The 18074-nt window shown below is 42.3% G+C and overlaps 1 protein-coding gene across 2 annotated transcripts in view; it reads right to left on the reverse strand.

Annotated features, from left to right (window-relative positions):
* The window catches only part of TPST1 (tyrosylprotein sulfotransferase 1), a 100712-nt gene that overhangs the window by 9871 nt on the left and 72767 nt on the right, over positions 1-18074 (reverse strand). Inside the window, exons 4-6 of one of the 2 annotated variants that reach the window (XM_075852912.1) lie at positions 13015-13065; positions 5750-5780; positions 633-670 (exon numbers count right to left, since the gene is read on the reverse strand). In XM_075852912.1, the coding sequence (XP_075709027.1) occupies positions 5751-5780; positions 13015-13065 (81 nt within the window). In that variant the 3' untranslated portion in view covers positions 633-670; position 5750. The remainder of the gene's footprint in view (positions 1-632; positions 671-5749; positions 5781-13014; positions 13066-18074) is intronic. The other variant, XM_075852913.1, reaches the window with a different exon arrangement.

An 18074-nucleotide genomic window follows, 5' to 3' on the forward strand; every position in this document is an offset into this window, starting at 1 on the left:
TGGGGTGGGGTTTAATCTACTTAAAGTGCTGGAAATGAACTTGCTTCTTGCTTAAAAAAGGACCTGCCACCTCTCTTAACATGTCCGTTTTAAAAAATACTTGTAATCCCCATAATACAACAATTATAGAGCATCTTTTCCTAGAACTCGTACCGTTCCTCTGTTATTCCTCCTACAACTTTATAAATAAATGGACAACTGGGTGTTACCAGTAGGGGATGTGTTCTTACACGGTCTGACTCTATCCAATCAGTGCTGACAGTCTCAGACTGTGCAAAACACTTCTTTGACCAGGTGAATAGTAACACCCAGTTGTCATTTTTCCTAGAAATTTATTGATGGATAAATTAAACCGAGGAACGGCACAAGGCAGAGACTTATAAGAAAATATGTTTCAGAATTGTAATTTTATGAGGAATCACTAAAACAGATGTCAGGAGAGTGGACAGGCCCTTTTTGAGATTATTAAAGGGAACCTAAAGTAAGGGGACCCCACCAAAGCGGATGAGAACAGAATAAACCCCCTGGTATAGGTCTTTTGGATTTGTCCAACAACCTATTTTGTGGTTCTTGATCTCAGTTTGCATAGGACTTACTCAACACAGAATAGGGTTTTCTGGCTAAGATCTTACCTTGACTGAGTAAGGCTCTGCTACTTTACTGCTTCAGTCTGGAAAACATAAGGGAATCATGTTTACACAGATAAGAAAAGAACATTGATTTAGATTTTTTAATGGTAGAAAAGCATGCACAGTGAAGCATAGGCAGCATAATAGCAGCCACAAGCCAATAGTAAACACATTACTGCTGCTGGTGCACACGACTTTTGGGACAGATTGGATGTTTCCGGGTTTTCTTTTAATTTTTATAAACTAGTAACAAAACAGAGATCACATTAATAAAGGTTGCTCTGAGATCCAGTACTGTGAAGTCTGGGGATCCAGAAATTGGGGGAAGGGGATAGCCTTGTGAACCCCAAATATTGTGTTCTTGCTCACACTGTATTAAAGAGGCTCTGTCACCAGATTCTGCAACCCCTATCTGCTATTGAAGCAGATAGGCGCTGCAATGTAGATAAGAGTAACGTTTTTATTTTTTAAAAACGAGCATTTTTGGCCAAGTTATGACCATTTTTCTAATTATGCAAAAGTCCAAGTGGGCGTGTTTAAAGTAAAAGTCCAACTGGGCATGTATTATGTGTGTTACATCTGGGCGTGTTTACTACTTTTACTAGCTGGGGGTTCTGACGAGAAGTATCATCCACTTCTCTTCAGAACACCCAGCTTCTGGCAGTGCAGACACAGCGTGTTCTCGAGAGATCACGCTGTGACGTCACTTCCTGCCCCAGGTCCTGCATCGTGTCGGACGAGCGAGGACACATCGGCACCAGAGGCTACAGTTGATTCTGCAGCAGCATCGGCGTTTGCAGGTAAGTCGATGTAGCTACTTACCTGCAAACGCTGATGCTGCTGCAGAATCAACTGTAGCCTCTGGTGCCGACACGATGCAGGACCTGGGGCAGGAAGTGAGTGACGTCACAGCGTGATCTCTCGAGAACACGCTGTGTGTCTGCACTGTCAGAAGCTGGGTGTTAACGAACAGAAGTGGATGATGCTGATTCGTCAGCATCATACACTCCCATTCCTAATGCCCAGCTAGTAAAAGAAGTAAAAACGCCCCGATGTACACACATAATACACGCCCAGTTGGACTTTTGCAAGCCTCATTTGCATAAATACAAAAATGGTCATAACTTGGCCAAAAATGCTTGTTTTTTAAAAATAAAAACGTTACTGTAATCTACATTGCAGCGCCTATCTGCTGCAATAGCAGATAGGGGTTTCAAAATCTGGTGACAGAGCCTCTTTAAATAAGGGAAAGTTGACATAGTTATTGCTCCTGTCTCACAGTTGTAGTTGCATTAGACATTGCACAGGTAACGAATCGTCATTCTGCAATATGCTCCGGTGTCAAATCACAGGAAACCAGATACTGCCATTAAAGGGTTATTTACAACTTAAACTTCAATCCCCAATGGTTTCCTTTTTTAAATATATTAATCTTTGTAAACACCTTTCATTTTCTTAGTGCAGCGTTTTCTAAATATCCGATTGAGTCCACCCCATGCCTTGCGATTTGCTTAGCTGGTCGTTGCTATAGATCAGACCACCACCGTCGTTTAGCAACCGCGCCTGCGCAGTTCCCTCACTGCCAGTCTCAGTAAACCTGGCCGGAGGGTTGGGAGCACTCCGTATGTGCACAAAGTTCTGGCCTGACCATCTCTGTTGGTTGCTTATCTTTTCAATGGGGAAGCTCCCGGGCATGCACAGTAGCCCTAAAACTGTTCCACTTTGCACAGCACAGCGCTTTATAGCACTTATCAGTTCAGACACACAACACTTGGGGACAGAGATTAGGAAGAAAGCGGCCTGAGACAGTAATGATGCACTGGGGGATCAAATTGCAGAATACTGTATGCAAATTGAACCGGGGCAAACAAGTAAACACTTGGGGGAGTAGGTAGGTTGCCACGATGGATCGCTGCTTGTACATGTTGCGTTGAATCCTGAAGCTGCTACTAGAATTTTTACATAGCAGCATCTGGAGCACGCACGTTCGTTCAGGGAAGCAGCGCTGTGAGATAATCACAGCGCCACTTACTGGTGAAGAGAAAGAAAGGAAAATGACACTGTTAAGGATCTGCCAGGCACAGCTTCTGTATCCACGCCCATAGGTAATCAGTCTGCACCTGCTTCTATGTCTGTGAGACTGACTCCATCTTCCACCACTCAGGATGGCAAGCTTAGGAGTGGGAGAGCCTATCACAGCCTGGCCAGACGGAGCTAGCTCCCGCCCTCTGTCTATTTATACCTGCCTTTCCTGTTCCTCCTTGCTTGTGATTCTTCTCTGTTGGTTTCCTGGCCCTGCTGCAGCTTCTTGAACTACTTGTCCCTGCTTCGTATTGACCCTGGCTTACTGACTACTCTTCTGCTCTGCGTTTGGTACCTCGTACATTCCTGGTTTGACTCGACTTGTTCACTACTCTCCTGCTCTGCATTTGGCACCTCGTACTCTCCTGGTTTGACTCGGCTCGTTTACTTCTCTTGTTGCTCACGGTGTTGCCGTGGGCAACTGCCCCGTTTCCCTTTGTTCCGTGTTTCCTTGTCTGGTTGTCTGTCATGCACTTACTGAGTGTAGGGACCGTCGCCCAGTTGTACCCCGTCGCCTAGGGCGGGTTGTTGCAAGTAGGCAGGGACTGAGTGGCTGGTAGACTAGGGCTCACTTGTCTGTTTCCCTATCCCTGTCATTACAGACACGTCCACATTGAAAGAAAAGAGCAGGGATCCATGTTTAATGTTGGTAGAGAAATTACTGCATGGGGTGCAAAATACTTTTTTTTTTAACACCTAAACGATTTAGCATTAAAAAAAAAAAAATTTAAAATGGGAGTTGGGAATAACCATTTAATAGCTGCAGTGTAATACGCTTTACTTTTCCTAATAATGTGCATTTCCATAAACTTCCGATATTGTAGAGGTGACGGACATGTCCAATAAAATGACAACAATCGAGGAATTGTTTATGAAATGCAGACAAGCTTGGGAACATTTCCGGATTATACCACTCAGAATTTAGGACTCTTTCCAAGAAGGGTTTTTATTAAGTCATTTGCATATAATAACCATGATTAAATACAGGATGGCTTCATCGATAGTTCTTTTGAAAGGTTCTTTAGCGCCTTCTCTAGTTTAAAATAATATTTCTTAAGACTGTAGCCAGTAATCGAACCAACCATGTTTACCAGAGTCAAGAGGCACAAACCAGACTCAATACTTATGGACAAACTAGTCCTTCTCAATATATTAGAATATCAAAAAGTTAATTTCAGTAATTCAGTTCAAAAAGTGAAACTCATTATATAGATTCAGTATAGATTCAGTGTTATATCAAGTTCTCTGAACTGACTCTGTCAGCCCAGCCGTCTACCAGTACATTGTAGAGCACTTCATGCTTCCCTCTGCTGACAAGCTTTATGGAGATGCTGATTTCATTTTCCAGCAGGACTTGGCATCTGCCCACACTGCCAAAAGTACCAATACCTGGTTTAATAACCACAGTATCACTGCGCTTGATTGGCCAGCAAACTCGCCTGACCTTAACCCCATAGAGAATCTATGGGGTATTATCAAGAGGAAGAGAGAAACCTATAGAGAAAAAGGTCAAGTACACTCAAAGTCTCCCCCATGCGGCTACCTGAATCCGGGTACGTGCCATCATTTATGCACTAAATGTATGTGGCTGCTCTGTTGGTATTATCTAGGCTGTACTTTCCTTATATCAGCCTTAGCTATATTGCTATGTGTTACTAAAACTTTATGCTTTAGGTACAATCTTTAATACCGGTTAATGGTGTTTCCTACATTTGAATCACTTCATTTATATGTGCTAGTACTATGTAATTATTCATATATATTCCTTATACATACACCATATATATGGAGCTTGCCACTGCGATTAACATTTAACCCTGGGTTCCTGTTACCTACTATCAATTTTTGTTTTCATTACCATCTTATGTATTCCGTATGGGCTGACGCCTTCTTTACATTGTATGACTCATTTTTAATCGTTTGTCTTTCTATCTGTTAATACAGAAGTTTTTTCTACTACACATTACTTTGAGTGTACTTGACCTTTTTCTCTATAGGTTTCTCAGTATATTTATGGTCAGAGTACCAGGTTATATTGGGGTTATACGTATGTTCTCCTTACTCCACAGTTATGATTACCTCTGTCACTTTGACTGTTATTGACACATAACAAGATATATATTTACAGTGTCTTTTTTGTTTTGGAGTTCATACTACTGCTGCTCGTGTACAATTTGGTTGTAATTATCAAGAGGAAGATGAGACACCAGACCCAACAATGCAGACGAGCTGAAAGTCGCTATCAAAGCAACCTGGGCTTCCATAACACCTCAGCAGTGCCACAGGCTGATCGCCTCCATGCCATGCCGCATTGATAACACCTCCGCAGTGCCACAGGGTGATCGCCTCCATGCCACGCCACATTTTTAGTAGGACAACATTTCGGTATTAAAAATGAATTTTGAAATTGGGCTTATTTAATATTCTAATTTTCAGAGACACTACATTTTGGGTTTTCATTAACGGTTAGCCTTAATCATCAACATTAAAAGAAAAAAAAAATGCTGGAAATAGATCACTCTGTGTGTAATGAATCTAAAGAATATATGAGTTTCACTTTTTGAATTGAATTACTGAAATAAATTCATGTTTTGATGATGTTCTAATAGTATTAGGCAGAGTTCTACAGCCAGAACATCAAGAATAAACGTTTTTTCTGGAAACATTCATACACTATTAGATCTGAGGGATTGCAAACTTGTCCTACTCACAGCCGTCACCAGTGAGCAGAGGACAAAACTAACTTTGCATCTGACCATTATCATGGCCTTCATTTCAGTAGTTGTAAAATGTGTGCTGCATAGGAAAGCATCAGAATAGCTGGCACAGATGAGAGCAAACAAGGGTGATCACATAAAGCATAGATCATTCTGTATGTGGGGGACAAGAGGGATATGCTTGGTCTCATGCAGTCCATTTAAATAGGAAAGTATGAGAAATGAAGACATGCAGAAATGCTAGCCCTATAGGTCACAATATGAAAGACACCAGCTGCCCAGAAATAAAGCTATTACAGCCCCAAAGAGATATAATCTTGCCTCAGGAATTTCCTTCCCGCGTCTTCTTTGGCTAGAACACAAAAAAACCATATAGGTTCTTACTATTAACAACTGAAAAGCTCCAATAAGATTAAGAATACGTTTTCTGACAACTAGAATTAAAAGGTGTTGGAGCAGATACCACAATACAACTAATCATTTCAGCTGCTGCTGCACTGCATTCTGCTCCATAGTTATGCGGATATTTACATGAACCCTGCATTTACATTGAGAGTTCCTCTCATGAATACAATATTTTTTTATCGGTTTCTGGCAGAAATAGAAGACTGTATTAGTGAGAAACTCTACAGACAATCCCATAATGGACTCGATGATTTGAATACTGGAAACTTTGTGTGTGCAAATTAAGTAATGAAAGGGCAGTTTCACATTCGTATCTCCATTCTTCCTAGAGAACCTTTTAAACCTACAAACAAATTAATTTCAGTCTTTAAAGTCTGTATTTACTGAAGGGCGAAACTAAGATTTTAACCCCTTAATGACCGGGCCTGTTTGGGCCTTAATGACTGTGAAGGATGATTTATTTGCTTATATTCTCTGTATGAAATTACATTGTGAATTATCAAGCAGGATGCAAATATCCTAATTAGGATTCTGACCAATGGAGTCTGGCCTTGAGAGTCTGTTGGGACTCGTATAAATTTCAGTCTAATATATTTTGAGCGATGGATTTCCACGACATAACCAAGCCAGATTTGTTAAATCTGGTATGTGTGACTTTATCAGAGAATAACTCAGCGAAAGTTTTGAATATCCAAGTAATTCTGACATTGTTTTTTCGTCACATGTTGTACTTTATTTTTGTGGTAAAAGTAGACTGATACGATTTACGGAAATTAATAAAAAAAAAATTGTAAAAATTATCATTTTTCCCTATTTTTAACGGCAATATGTCACATATGTACACACATACAGTACAATTTTTTTTTATTAAATATATATTTCCATCTCTTTACTCTATTTTGGCAGCACTTTTGAAAAAAAAAAATTATTTTTTTGAGCAATTTAGAATAATCTAACAAGTTTAGTAATAATTTTATACATTTTGTAGTACATTTGGTTTTCCTGCACCAAGCCAGGTTTTCAGAGGCTCATAGGTGTCAGAATGGTGGAAACCCCCACAAGTGACCCCATTTTGCAAACTACACCCCTTAAGGTATTTATTAAGGGGTGTTGTAAGTATTTTGACCCCACAGTTTTTTTGTAAGAATTCATGCAAAGCAGGCGTAAAAAAATATAATCTCACTTTTTTCATAATAGTATCACTTTGAAGACCGATTTCTGTGTAAAGCGACCATAAGAATGAAGAAACACACCCCAAAATCTATTACCCTGTTTCTCCTGTTTTCAAAAATGCCCCCATTGTGACTCTAATGCATTGCCTGGACACACGGCAGGGCCCGAAAGGAAGGGAGCAACCGGAGGCATTCAGGTCTCATATTTTGCTTGAAAATGTTTTAGGCCCCACTGTATATTTGGAGAGGTTTTGAGCTGCCAGAACGATAGAAACTCCCCATAAACGACCCCATTTAGAAAACTAGACCCCTTAAGGTATTTATCGAGGGGGATAGTAAGTATTTTGACCCCACAGTTTTTTGCTAAATTTAATGCATAGCAGGTGAAAAAAAAATAAACTTCACTTTTTTCATAAAAGTATCAGTTTGAAGACCGATTTCTTTGTAAACCGAACATGAAAATGAAGAAACACACCCCAAAATCAATCACCCGGTTTCTCCTGTTTTCAAAAATACTCTCAGTTGCCCCAATCTGCTTATTAGACGTGTGGCTGGGCCAAAAGAGGGAGCACCCTTTGGCTTTCAGGGCACAATTGAATAAATTCTAGGCCCCATATCATGCATTTAGAGGCATTGAGCTGCCTGAACAAAAAAACCACGCAGAAATGACCCCATTTTAAAAACTAAACCCCTAAAGGTATTCATCTAGTGGTGTAGTGGGCATGCGGACCAAACATTTTTTAAAGGAGGAAATAATGGGTATCATTTCAGACACTATGGGTATATAATGTTTTCTTCAAACTCTTATTACGTTTCCACATGAAATAGAGGAGACGTGGTAGAAGGTTATTTTGTTAGAAATATGCCACATTAATAAATTTGTGCGGCACAGAAGAGAAGTGAAGCCGTGTATTCATAATGGATACATGTTGCTATAGACGTATTTGCCTGTACTTATGACTATGTCTTGCTGAAGAAGCAGTTGGTGCCATTATGATGTCATTGTGGACAGAATTCTGTCCTAATATAAAATCAGTCAGAGAGGAAAAAATAAACTGTACTGGAGTGACGGGCAATATCTTCAAACAAATGGAGGAAAATGTATCCAACTATGTTGCAAACTCGAGTCTGTTCACTAGATAGAACACCTGCAGGGCTGTCAAGACAAGGTTTTTTTTTTTTCAGTGACTGGTTGTACAACGTCTCTTTAGCTCCATCAATCCTTATGAGGTACGAATGTGCCAAGAGACGCGGTACACCATAACAGGCCCTGCCCGGCAAGGTAGGAACCGCCATGTGCACAAAACAACCAATCACCTACAGAATATATAAAGGGACAGTGTCCAAAACCATCTATAGGAACAGTAAAGGATCACTAATCCCCAAAATGATGTCAGTATTTCCAGAAGAACCGTAACAAAGCCCATGGTGTATTGATAAGGAACAGCTCGATTATTAGAGATCCTCCAAAAAAAAAATATCATGCCCGTATCACGGTACAGAATTAGGAATGTAACAGCCGTATGTGGCAGGACATAGTCATAAGAAAAAGGAAATACATCCCCAATTTATTCTTGTAACCATTGCTAAAATGCACGACTTCCACTAATTCAGGGGCGGCACGGGCCGCAGGTGTTGGATTTATCTACTAATAAATGCGATGCCCACATTTATTTTTTATTTCAAGAACACTTGTGGGGTCCATGTTCTGAATAGACAGATGTGGGCTCCTGCACAATAAACTGTATTCATTTGTGAGTGATCAAGTCCAGGATTTAATTGTCCAAGAATTGTATAAAAAAAATCATAAAGGGGAAATTTAGCTTTACAGTCTGAAATAAATAAATAAACTTTACTACCTCCCCATGAGAATCCCTCCCTCCCTTGGAAAGCTCAGAAACGAAAAATAAAATATGAATAAATGAAATTGACTCCCTAAAAAGAATCCCCCCACCCCACCCTTTTTGGTGTTCCCTAAATTATAGATAAAATTAATAATTAGAAACGGTGTGGTAGGTCTCAAAACAGGGTTAGTTGCACAGGCCTGGATTTGAAGGGCACATGGGGCAGTAAAACCGGGTATCCCTCCTCCTTCCGTGTTTACTGCACACCCGGCATCTCCTTTGGGGGTATTCCGTACTCTCAGTGGCAGGGACGGGGTGAAGGAAGTGGCGCTCAGTGAGCCTTTTGACATTCTCTGACTCAAAGGAGTCTCCAGGTGCGGGGGAGTCAAACAGGAGGTGCTCTATAATTTTCTCCTGATACTGGAGGAAACTGAGCGTTCCCTGGGTCTTGTAGAGCACATAGCTGTTATAAGTAGCCATCTGGATGAGGTAGATCGCTACCTTTTTATACCAGGCCCTAGTTTTGCGCTTGACCAGGTACGGTTGTAGGACCTGGTCAGATAGATCGACTCCCCCCATGAACTTGTTATAGTCCACCACGCAGACCGGTTTCCTCTTATCAGAGGTAGCGCCCCTCTCTCTCACTGCCACTGTGGTGTCCTCGTGCACGGTGGAGAGCATGTACACGTCCTTTTTGTCACTCCATTTTATTGTGACCAACTGGTCACTGGTGAATGAGAGTGACGCACCCCTTACTAGTCGCCTGGACACCAGCTGTTGAGGGAAGCCGACTATTTGTTCGTACCGTCCCACAGGCCCCTGTATTCGCAGTATGGAGGGACTTATACAGGGGGACACTGGTGTAGTAATTGTCGGTGTACACATGGTACCCTTTCTGTAGGAATGGCACCATGAGTTCCCAGACAATTTTCCCACTAATGCCAATATCCTCTGGGCATCCTGGGGGATTAAGGTGGCGGTCCCTGCCCTCATAAATGAAAAAGGCACAGGTGTAGCCCATTGTGCTCTCGCACACCTTATAGAGTTTCACTCCGTATCGGGCTCTTTTGGAGGGGATGTATTGTCGAAACGATAGACGGCCCTTGAAGGCCATAAGGGACTCGTCTACCGCTATTTTTTGTCCAGGGGTGTACAAATTTAGAAAAGACTCAGATAGGAGGGAGATAAGGGGTCTCAACTTGTTGAGGCGATCATGGCCTGGGTCACTTCTTGGGGGGATTTGGGAGTTGTCCGAGAAGTGCATGAAGCGCATTAGCGTCTCATAGCGCGTTCGGGTCATGACAGCAGCAAATACACGGTTGCTATGGATAGCGCTAGTAGCCCAGTAAGAGCGGATAGAAGGTTTTTTTAGTATCCCCATATTTAGGGTAATTCCCAAAAATGTTTTCATTTCACAGACGGTTGTGGGGATCCATCCTCTGGAATAGTAAGAACTGGGATTTTGGGTGACAAATTGCCTGGCGTATAAATTTGTCTGCTGGACGATTAGTTCCAGGACCTGATCGCCTATAAACAAATAAAAAAAATTATAGGGGGTAAAATTTGTGACATCAGAGTTGATGCCTGGAGTCGCTGTAAATGGCGGAATTTGGGGGGAGAAAGAAACTGCAGGATCCCACATTGCGGGAGGGACTGCAGTACTAGGCCCGGCTCCTGACGCTTCACCGGTGACCGCTGCGTCCACCACCATAGGGCTGGGGGGTCCAGTGGCAGAAGCAGAACTTGTGTCACTTTCTGAGCCAAGTTCTGCTTCTGACGCAGTGTCTGTATCACTGCCGGAACCGCTAGAGCATAGCATGGCGTATGCCTGCTCTGCAGAGAACATTCTGCGGGTCATTATTTTCTAACACTAAACTAAGTAAAAAAATTTTTTTTTTGTATTTTACATTTTTGGGGGATTTTTTTTTTTTTTTATATAATATAGACACAACACTAACGTAAAAAAATTAAAACAATACGGTAAACCGCAGTTAATTACAGCAACTAAAAAGAATTCAGCGGAAAAAAAAAGAATTACGGAGATAACAAGTAATTACCGGTAATCTGGCGTGATTACGGGTAATCTGGCGTGATTACGGGTAATCTGGGGTGATTACGGGTAATCTGGGGTGATTACGGACAATATCGGAACACTGGCGAGTAAGTATGTGGTGTATTTTACAGTATAATACAGCACAAGATTTCTATAGTATTTCTCTCTCTCCTCTCACAAATCAACTACAGGGAGAGGAGGGAGGGAAAGAGCACAAATCTTGTGCTGTATTGTGTAAATATGGGACTATGGTCACTGTGATAGGTATATCACAGTGACCATCTGATCAGGGACCAATTATCAGGCTCCCTGATCAGTTTCTATTTACAGGCAGAATAGCTGCTTTAGGCTATGTTCACACGGAGTATTTTGGGGGAGGAATATCTGCCTCAAAATTCCGTTTGGAACTTTGAGGCAGATATTCCTCTCCTTGCACGCCGTCAGAGGCGGAAGCGCCCGAAGATAGGGCATGTCTCTTCTTTTTCCCGCGAGGCAGTTTTACTGCTCACGGGAAAAAGACGCCGACGCCTCCCATTGAAATCAATGGGAGGCGTTCTCGGGCCGTTTTTGCAGAGTTTTGTGACGCGGTTTCCGCGTCAAAAAACTCGGCAAAATACCCCGTGTGAACATAGCCTTAGACTCACAGCGCATGCGTGCGCCATTTTCTTTTTTTTCCCGGCAGTTAGGGACGGGGGGGGGGACACGATCGGAGGCAGCAGGGGGCCTAAGCAGCAGTTTTTTTTATCTCCTCTCACCAAACATACATGGTGAGAGGAGATAAAATCATAATTTGCATCGGCACATTTATTGTAACGGCGGTCGCCGGTATTCGTTGAATACCGGCGATCGCCGGTATGGGGTCCGCAAACAGCGGTCCCCAGTCACTGCTCCAAGCCCTCGGCTACCTCCGGCAGCTGAGAGCAGGGAGCTAAACCTCCCCCCGGTGGCGCTATTTTATTCCGATGCCGCGACGTAAAAAATCTATGGCATCGGAATAAAGCCCGTTAGTGACCGACGTAGAAACACGATGGGCCGGTCACTAACGGGTTAAAAGATGCTAAAAAAACAACAAAACAACGCAAACCTAAAACGTGCCAAACAAACAAACAAAAATGAATTGTATTAACAGGAATCAATATTGTGCCCAACAAAATACACATGTAAAAAAAGAAACTAGCTTATTTAAGCTTAGGTCTAGTTCGCATAATGTTTTGGCACTACGTTTAGCACATACATCAAGGCCGCTGCACATGCTAGACATGTCCATAAGTGTCCCTTTGGTCTGCATTGGCATCCATCACAGGTATAGGTTAAACATATAAGTCGGGGGCCTTCCAAGAAGAGCATCCGGTAGCACTTGGCCTGTGGATTCTGGCATTCGGGAAGCTCTGGAAATCACTGTCCACATAATTACTCATTGTCTGCAACTAAGATACAAGTAGGGGATAAACACCAGGAGCATGGTCATGTGACTGCACGTGAGACTGGATTACAGAGACGTTTCAGCTACAGACAGTATATAAGTAAGACTCTATTCTGACGTTCCGTCTGAGCTTTCCTGCAGAATAGAGCCCTGACTGACACAAACGGAAACCATAGGTTGATTTCAATGGGGACGGATCTGGTGCCAATGATTTCTGTTTGTCTCAGAAGTCGACTACGCTATTGATTCCGTCAAAACGACTGAACCCTTGCACAACAGAGACAAACGGAAACCATTGGCACCGGATTCGTCACCATTGAAATCAATGGTGATGGAAATGGAAACCTATGGTCAGTCAGGGCTCTATTCTGACGGAAACCTCAGACGGAACGTCAGAATAGTGCCCGAACGGATATGAGAACGAAGCCTTAGTGACCCTTCTTACTGCAGATAAACCATCTGCACACAAATTTTAAAGACTGGAAATCCCCTTTAAGTACCAAAATCTAACAATGTGGCCCTAGGAGAAAAAAAAATGATCACCTTTAGGACAAATTTTGTTCCAGATGCTCCTCGCTGATGCCGCTATTGCCAGCAATGATGTTCAAGATCTAGTACACAATACTTTTATACAAAATTGACAAGACAACAAATGTTTGGTACACAATAAGTATAAAACTAACTAGTACCTGGGGCATCTCTTTCAGAAAGTCTGGAAGTTGAAATTCACCCTTGTAGACCTAAAAGATAAAACATATATGACGGAATTAAATGTAGCACCTTAAAATACACATGGAATAAAACTATACCTATTTACAATTCCATTATATAATGATGTAAAAAAGTAACCAAAAAGAATAGTGAACTACACTCGTTTTCTGATTATCTGTGAAAACTGGGAATATTTCCTAGTTATGAGCAGTGGATAATATTACGCATAGTAAACCATATGTTGTCTGTAGGTACAAACTTTGACCCACATTTACGAAGACTGGTATTTTTTTTTCTGTTCTGAACCTTTGAATTTAATTTAAAAAGTAATAACCATCATGGGACAGTGTGTTAAGACCCTAGCAAAACCTCAGATAACTTACACATAATTCCATCCATGGTCCGGTCACAACGCAGAACCTAGTAGATCTCCTGACGCCCCCAAGTTACAACAGTAGATCTCCACCTTGCGAAGGTTGCCTACCCCTGTGTTAGAGCATACAAAAGTTTTCTCTGAAAAGACTTAGAGGCTTTTTTTAGGCTGCTGGCTGTCCATATCCAGCCATCAGACCCAGCAACCCCAATGTCAGAACTGGCAGGTAAGTGACCAAGAGAGCCCCCCCCCCCCCTCCATTTAGGAGCACTGTGATCAGCATTCATCAGGGTTATCGAGGGGTTAATCAGTGATCACAGGCCGGTAAACAAGCCCGTTGGCTCGGTTTTTACTGGGCAACTGACAAGGCTGATTTCAGCAGCAAAAAGGCAGTTAAAGGAGGAGAACTGGAACGCTGTGAGAGGAGGAACAAGAAGATGGTTATTCGAGCCCTTGTGGAAAGTGGCATGTCTATTAGGACATGAATTGTCAGTGCTGTGACAGGAAGCAGATATTTACAAAAAATTAAAAACCATTACGAATATTACTACCGACACGTAATTTATTTTGTGTCACAATTTGGGAATAATTTTGTGCAGTCAATCTCATAGCAATACGATTATAAAAACAGAACTGTACATGTTCAAATAAAAGAACAGCTTTGTAAATAACCTCTATTTGTGGTCTGTCAAAAACAGAATGTTTTTCTTCTGGAATCCCACTTTTTGTAAATAAAAATATATACAGGGACCACAAATATGTCCAAATGGATGCAGCCACACTAGCATTTGAGATTACCTCCTAAAAACAGGAACGAATGTGATCAGAGGGAACAAAAAAAACCTGCATGCTCACTTACTCAACCTCCTTATAGTTTTATATCTGTACCACTGATACATGACGCTGTTCAGTCACAGGTTGGCATCACCAATCTCAATATTTGCACTTATAAGCTGGCTTCTCAACACTGTCCACTGCAAATGAACTTTACAAAGTTGTCTTTATTTAACCAGCATGTAACCCAGGCAAGAGAGCACACCGAATATACAGAATATTAGATTATAGATTAGTGTACAGTTATTCACAACGCATTTACAGCAAACTCTATACTGTGTTGTTCCTAAAAGTGGTGGAAAACTATATAAAAGGGGTTGTCTCACCAGGACTACCCCCGATTCATACAAAGCCGGATCGGAGATCAGCTGGTCCAGCTTCTGAAACCCAAGTAAATCCGCTGCTGTCATTGAGGAAGTTGCAGTCAGCCATACACAATGGCGGATCATAACAGGGGCGTATTGGGCAGCCGCCCAGGGCCCGAGGCTCCCAGGGGGCCCAAGGCTGCCCAAAGTATATTTCAGTTTTGTCGCGAATCGTGTGGTCTGTGGTCTGCAAAAGGACCTGCAGACATAAGATCACATGAACGTATGTCTGCAGTTCTTGTTACTGTTTGGAGACCGGTTACTGTTTCGGGTCTAGAACAGCAGGAAGGGAGAAGTATTCGCTGCTATGTGAGTATAACGGGATGGATTACTTTAAGGGGTTTGTATTTAGAGGGTCTGTTCTGGGGTCTGTATTTAGAGAGTCAGGTCTGGGGTCATTATTTATGGAGTCAGGTTTGGGGTCTATTTAGGGGTCTGTATTAGTTTAGGTGGTCAGGTCTAGGGTCTGTATTATTTTAGGTAGCCAGGTCTGGGGTCTGTATTAGTTTAGGGAGCCAGGTCTGGGGTCTGTATTAGTTTAGGGAGCAAGGTCTGGGGTCTGTATTAGTTTAGGGGGTCTGGTCCGAGGGCTGTATTTAGGGGGTGTTGTCAAGGGTCTGTATTTATTTAGGGCGCTTGTTCTGTAGTCTGTGTTTGTTTTTGGGGGGGTCTGGTCTGGGGACTGCAATAGTTTAGAAGGTCTGTGGTCTGTATGTATTCTAGGGTCTGGTCTGGGGTCCGAATTTATTAGTCTGAGTAAAAGGGGTTGTCCAGGCACGGATCATTTTTTCATACTGATGACCTATACACAAGATACGTCATCGGTAAATGATTGGTGACACTCAGACCCCACACCGATCAGCTGCTCCGGCTGCATTCGTGCATCAGATGTCCGTGCCGGAAGCAGATTGTGCTGTGGGTGTGCTGCAATACTGCTCCTATTCAAATGAATAGAAGCAGAGTTGAAATTCTGCAGCATGGCCGATATGCAGTCATCTGCTTCCAGTACTAAACACTGCACAACATCCGGTGCCCGGAGGCAGCCACAATAGCTGATAAGTGCGGGGTCTGGGTGCCGGACCCGCACTGATCATATACTGATAAACTATCCTGTGGATAGGTAATCCGTATGAAAAACTGGTCCGTGCCTGGACAACCCCTTTAATGTATGGTCCAGGGCCTTGGTGTCTGAATTTTTCTATAGAGGCTGGAAATGGCTGCAGAAGTGAGGGGCAAAGATTTCTCATCAGGAAACCCTGCAGTCATCGGGAGAAGTCACCATAGCAGTCTGTGTCAGAGAGCGAATGACTCCCATCAGAGAAGACATCACCTGTGAGTCAGTGGATTTATAGATGATCTGTCCTCTCTCCTGACATGTCTGTTGTAGGAAATCCTTGTATTCCACAAAAGTCTGTGTGTAGTCCAGGACTAATAGATAAATGCGTGTTACCGTTCCCATTGTCAGGAGGATGTGTCCCTACACAGTGTGATACGGTCATCGATGGTTGGAGACTGTCCGTATGTAGGGACACAGCCCTTTGACAAGGGGAATCGTAACACCCATTTGTGAATGCTCACACAGAAAGGTGGTGTTCACAATAGGCACGGCAGAGTGGCGGTGGGAAAGAGGATCCCAATTTTGGGGTACAGCCTGGGGCCCATGGTCTACTTAATCCGCCACTGGCCACACATGAATAAAAAGGATGGACCAGGTCCACCAGAGTAGGTGACCATATGCCCTAATAGGGTACATAAGGGACTGTCTTAGTGAGACAACCTCTATAAATAAGTCAAACTGGGTGCAACACTTTCTAGCACAAACGACTGACATTTGCATTGGTTTAAGTGTCGGAAGCATTTTAATGCAATAAAAAAAACTGGTAGTGTTACATTAATAAATCTCCCCTGAATATAATTTGAAATGGTCTAAAGGTATATCCTGTGCGGCCATGTGTGTACAGGTGCTTGTGTTACTAAATCTAGCTTCACATGGGTTCACACTGCGTCTCCCAGATGTAGTGATCAGGAATTTATAAAGGCCTGATCACTGCAATGCAGCTGAAAAGCAAATGTTTTCATTGAATGCTTCTTGGGCTATGATAGGCAGCTATTATTTATAAACGTTAATCCCCATGAGAGGATTTGCATCACAGCACATGTGATTTAGAATTATAGATTATAGAGGACGAATGGCCAGGAGAACAGCAATAAAGCATTTTGTCCACCGAGTGGTGATAAATAACAGCGCTTCTATAAACCCCATGATCTAAGGGACACCTGCCCTACAGACAACGGAAGATAAACTGATAACACAGAAAGCCCATAACTAAAGAAGATTTACAGAAATATGAGACACCCGAAGCTTTGGGTATGTTACAGACTGCACAAAATGTATAACCCCTTGTAATAAGGCAGCTGTATGTCAAGGACACTGGAGCACCCAATATAGGAAAAATGGACCATAATCCCCCCCACCGCCACGATTGGTGCGTTTTGTTAATAGGTATAGATCGAAATAGTGCGATACGCACCTCAGTTATAAATCATGCACTAACAACAGGTCAGACATGGCGAACCCCGTACGAGGGATGAAATAGGAGACGCTGTCATTGTAATATGTGACATTTCAGTTATTATTTCCTAGATAAATACATTGGGCGTAAGATTTGTATCTTGCTGCTGCCCTTTAGTGCAATGCTCTATGAAAAGATAAAGTACTTGGACCAAATAAAAAATTGTGCATGTACACGGAGCACAACTGGTAAAATCTGTGCCATATTTCCAGATAGAAGACTGCCGGTAAACAAGTCCTGGTGCCCACCGCTGTATTACAGATCCCTGAGCGAGGATAGGGATAGACCATCACTGGACAACAGTTTAATATATAAGGCATAGTGAATGTACTAGCAACGGTGTAATTGTAATAGTAAGGTTTCGTTTTGCTTAGTTATTTTATGGAAGTTTGTGCTTTAGATTTGTGAATAATTAAATTTGGGTTTTAAACTTCTTGGTAAAAGTACGGCTAAAGTAGAAGACAAGGTATAGTACTCTGCTTTTGTGATCTACTTTGTTCTACAAAAGACTTCCCCAGGGCTAATCTCATATATGCGCACATATCTCATTTAGACAGCCTCCGCATAGATGAAGGATGATAGCCGCAGCAGTAGCCCACAGGTGGGACGCTGTAACAGGTCCACGCTCCCCAGATTTATGGAAACAACTTTCCTTTATGCTCCAGTGATCAGGACACCAAACGCCCTAATGGCTGCTTATCTCGATGTCGTTTCTATCGGTTATAGGAAAATAAATGTATTTTAAAAGGTTTCCTTTCACTAGCTAAAAGGCACCTATGCTAGCAGCTCCACTCCATCTGTTCTGCTCTTAACCCATTGCTTCCCTTCTATACTGGATTATATCAATATATTACGTAAACAAACAAATACAAATGTAAAATGTGCCGTTTCCA

This window comes from Rhinoderma darwinii, chromosome 2 (assembly GCF_050947455.1).
Source record: "Rhinoderma darwinii isolate aRhiDar2 chromosome 2, aRhiDar2.hap1, whole genome shotgun sequence".
In the NCBI taxonomy this organism is placed as follows: domain Eukaryota; kingdom Metazoa; phylum Chordata; class Amphibia; order Anura; family Rhinodermatidae; genus Rhinoderma; species Rhinoderma darwinii.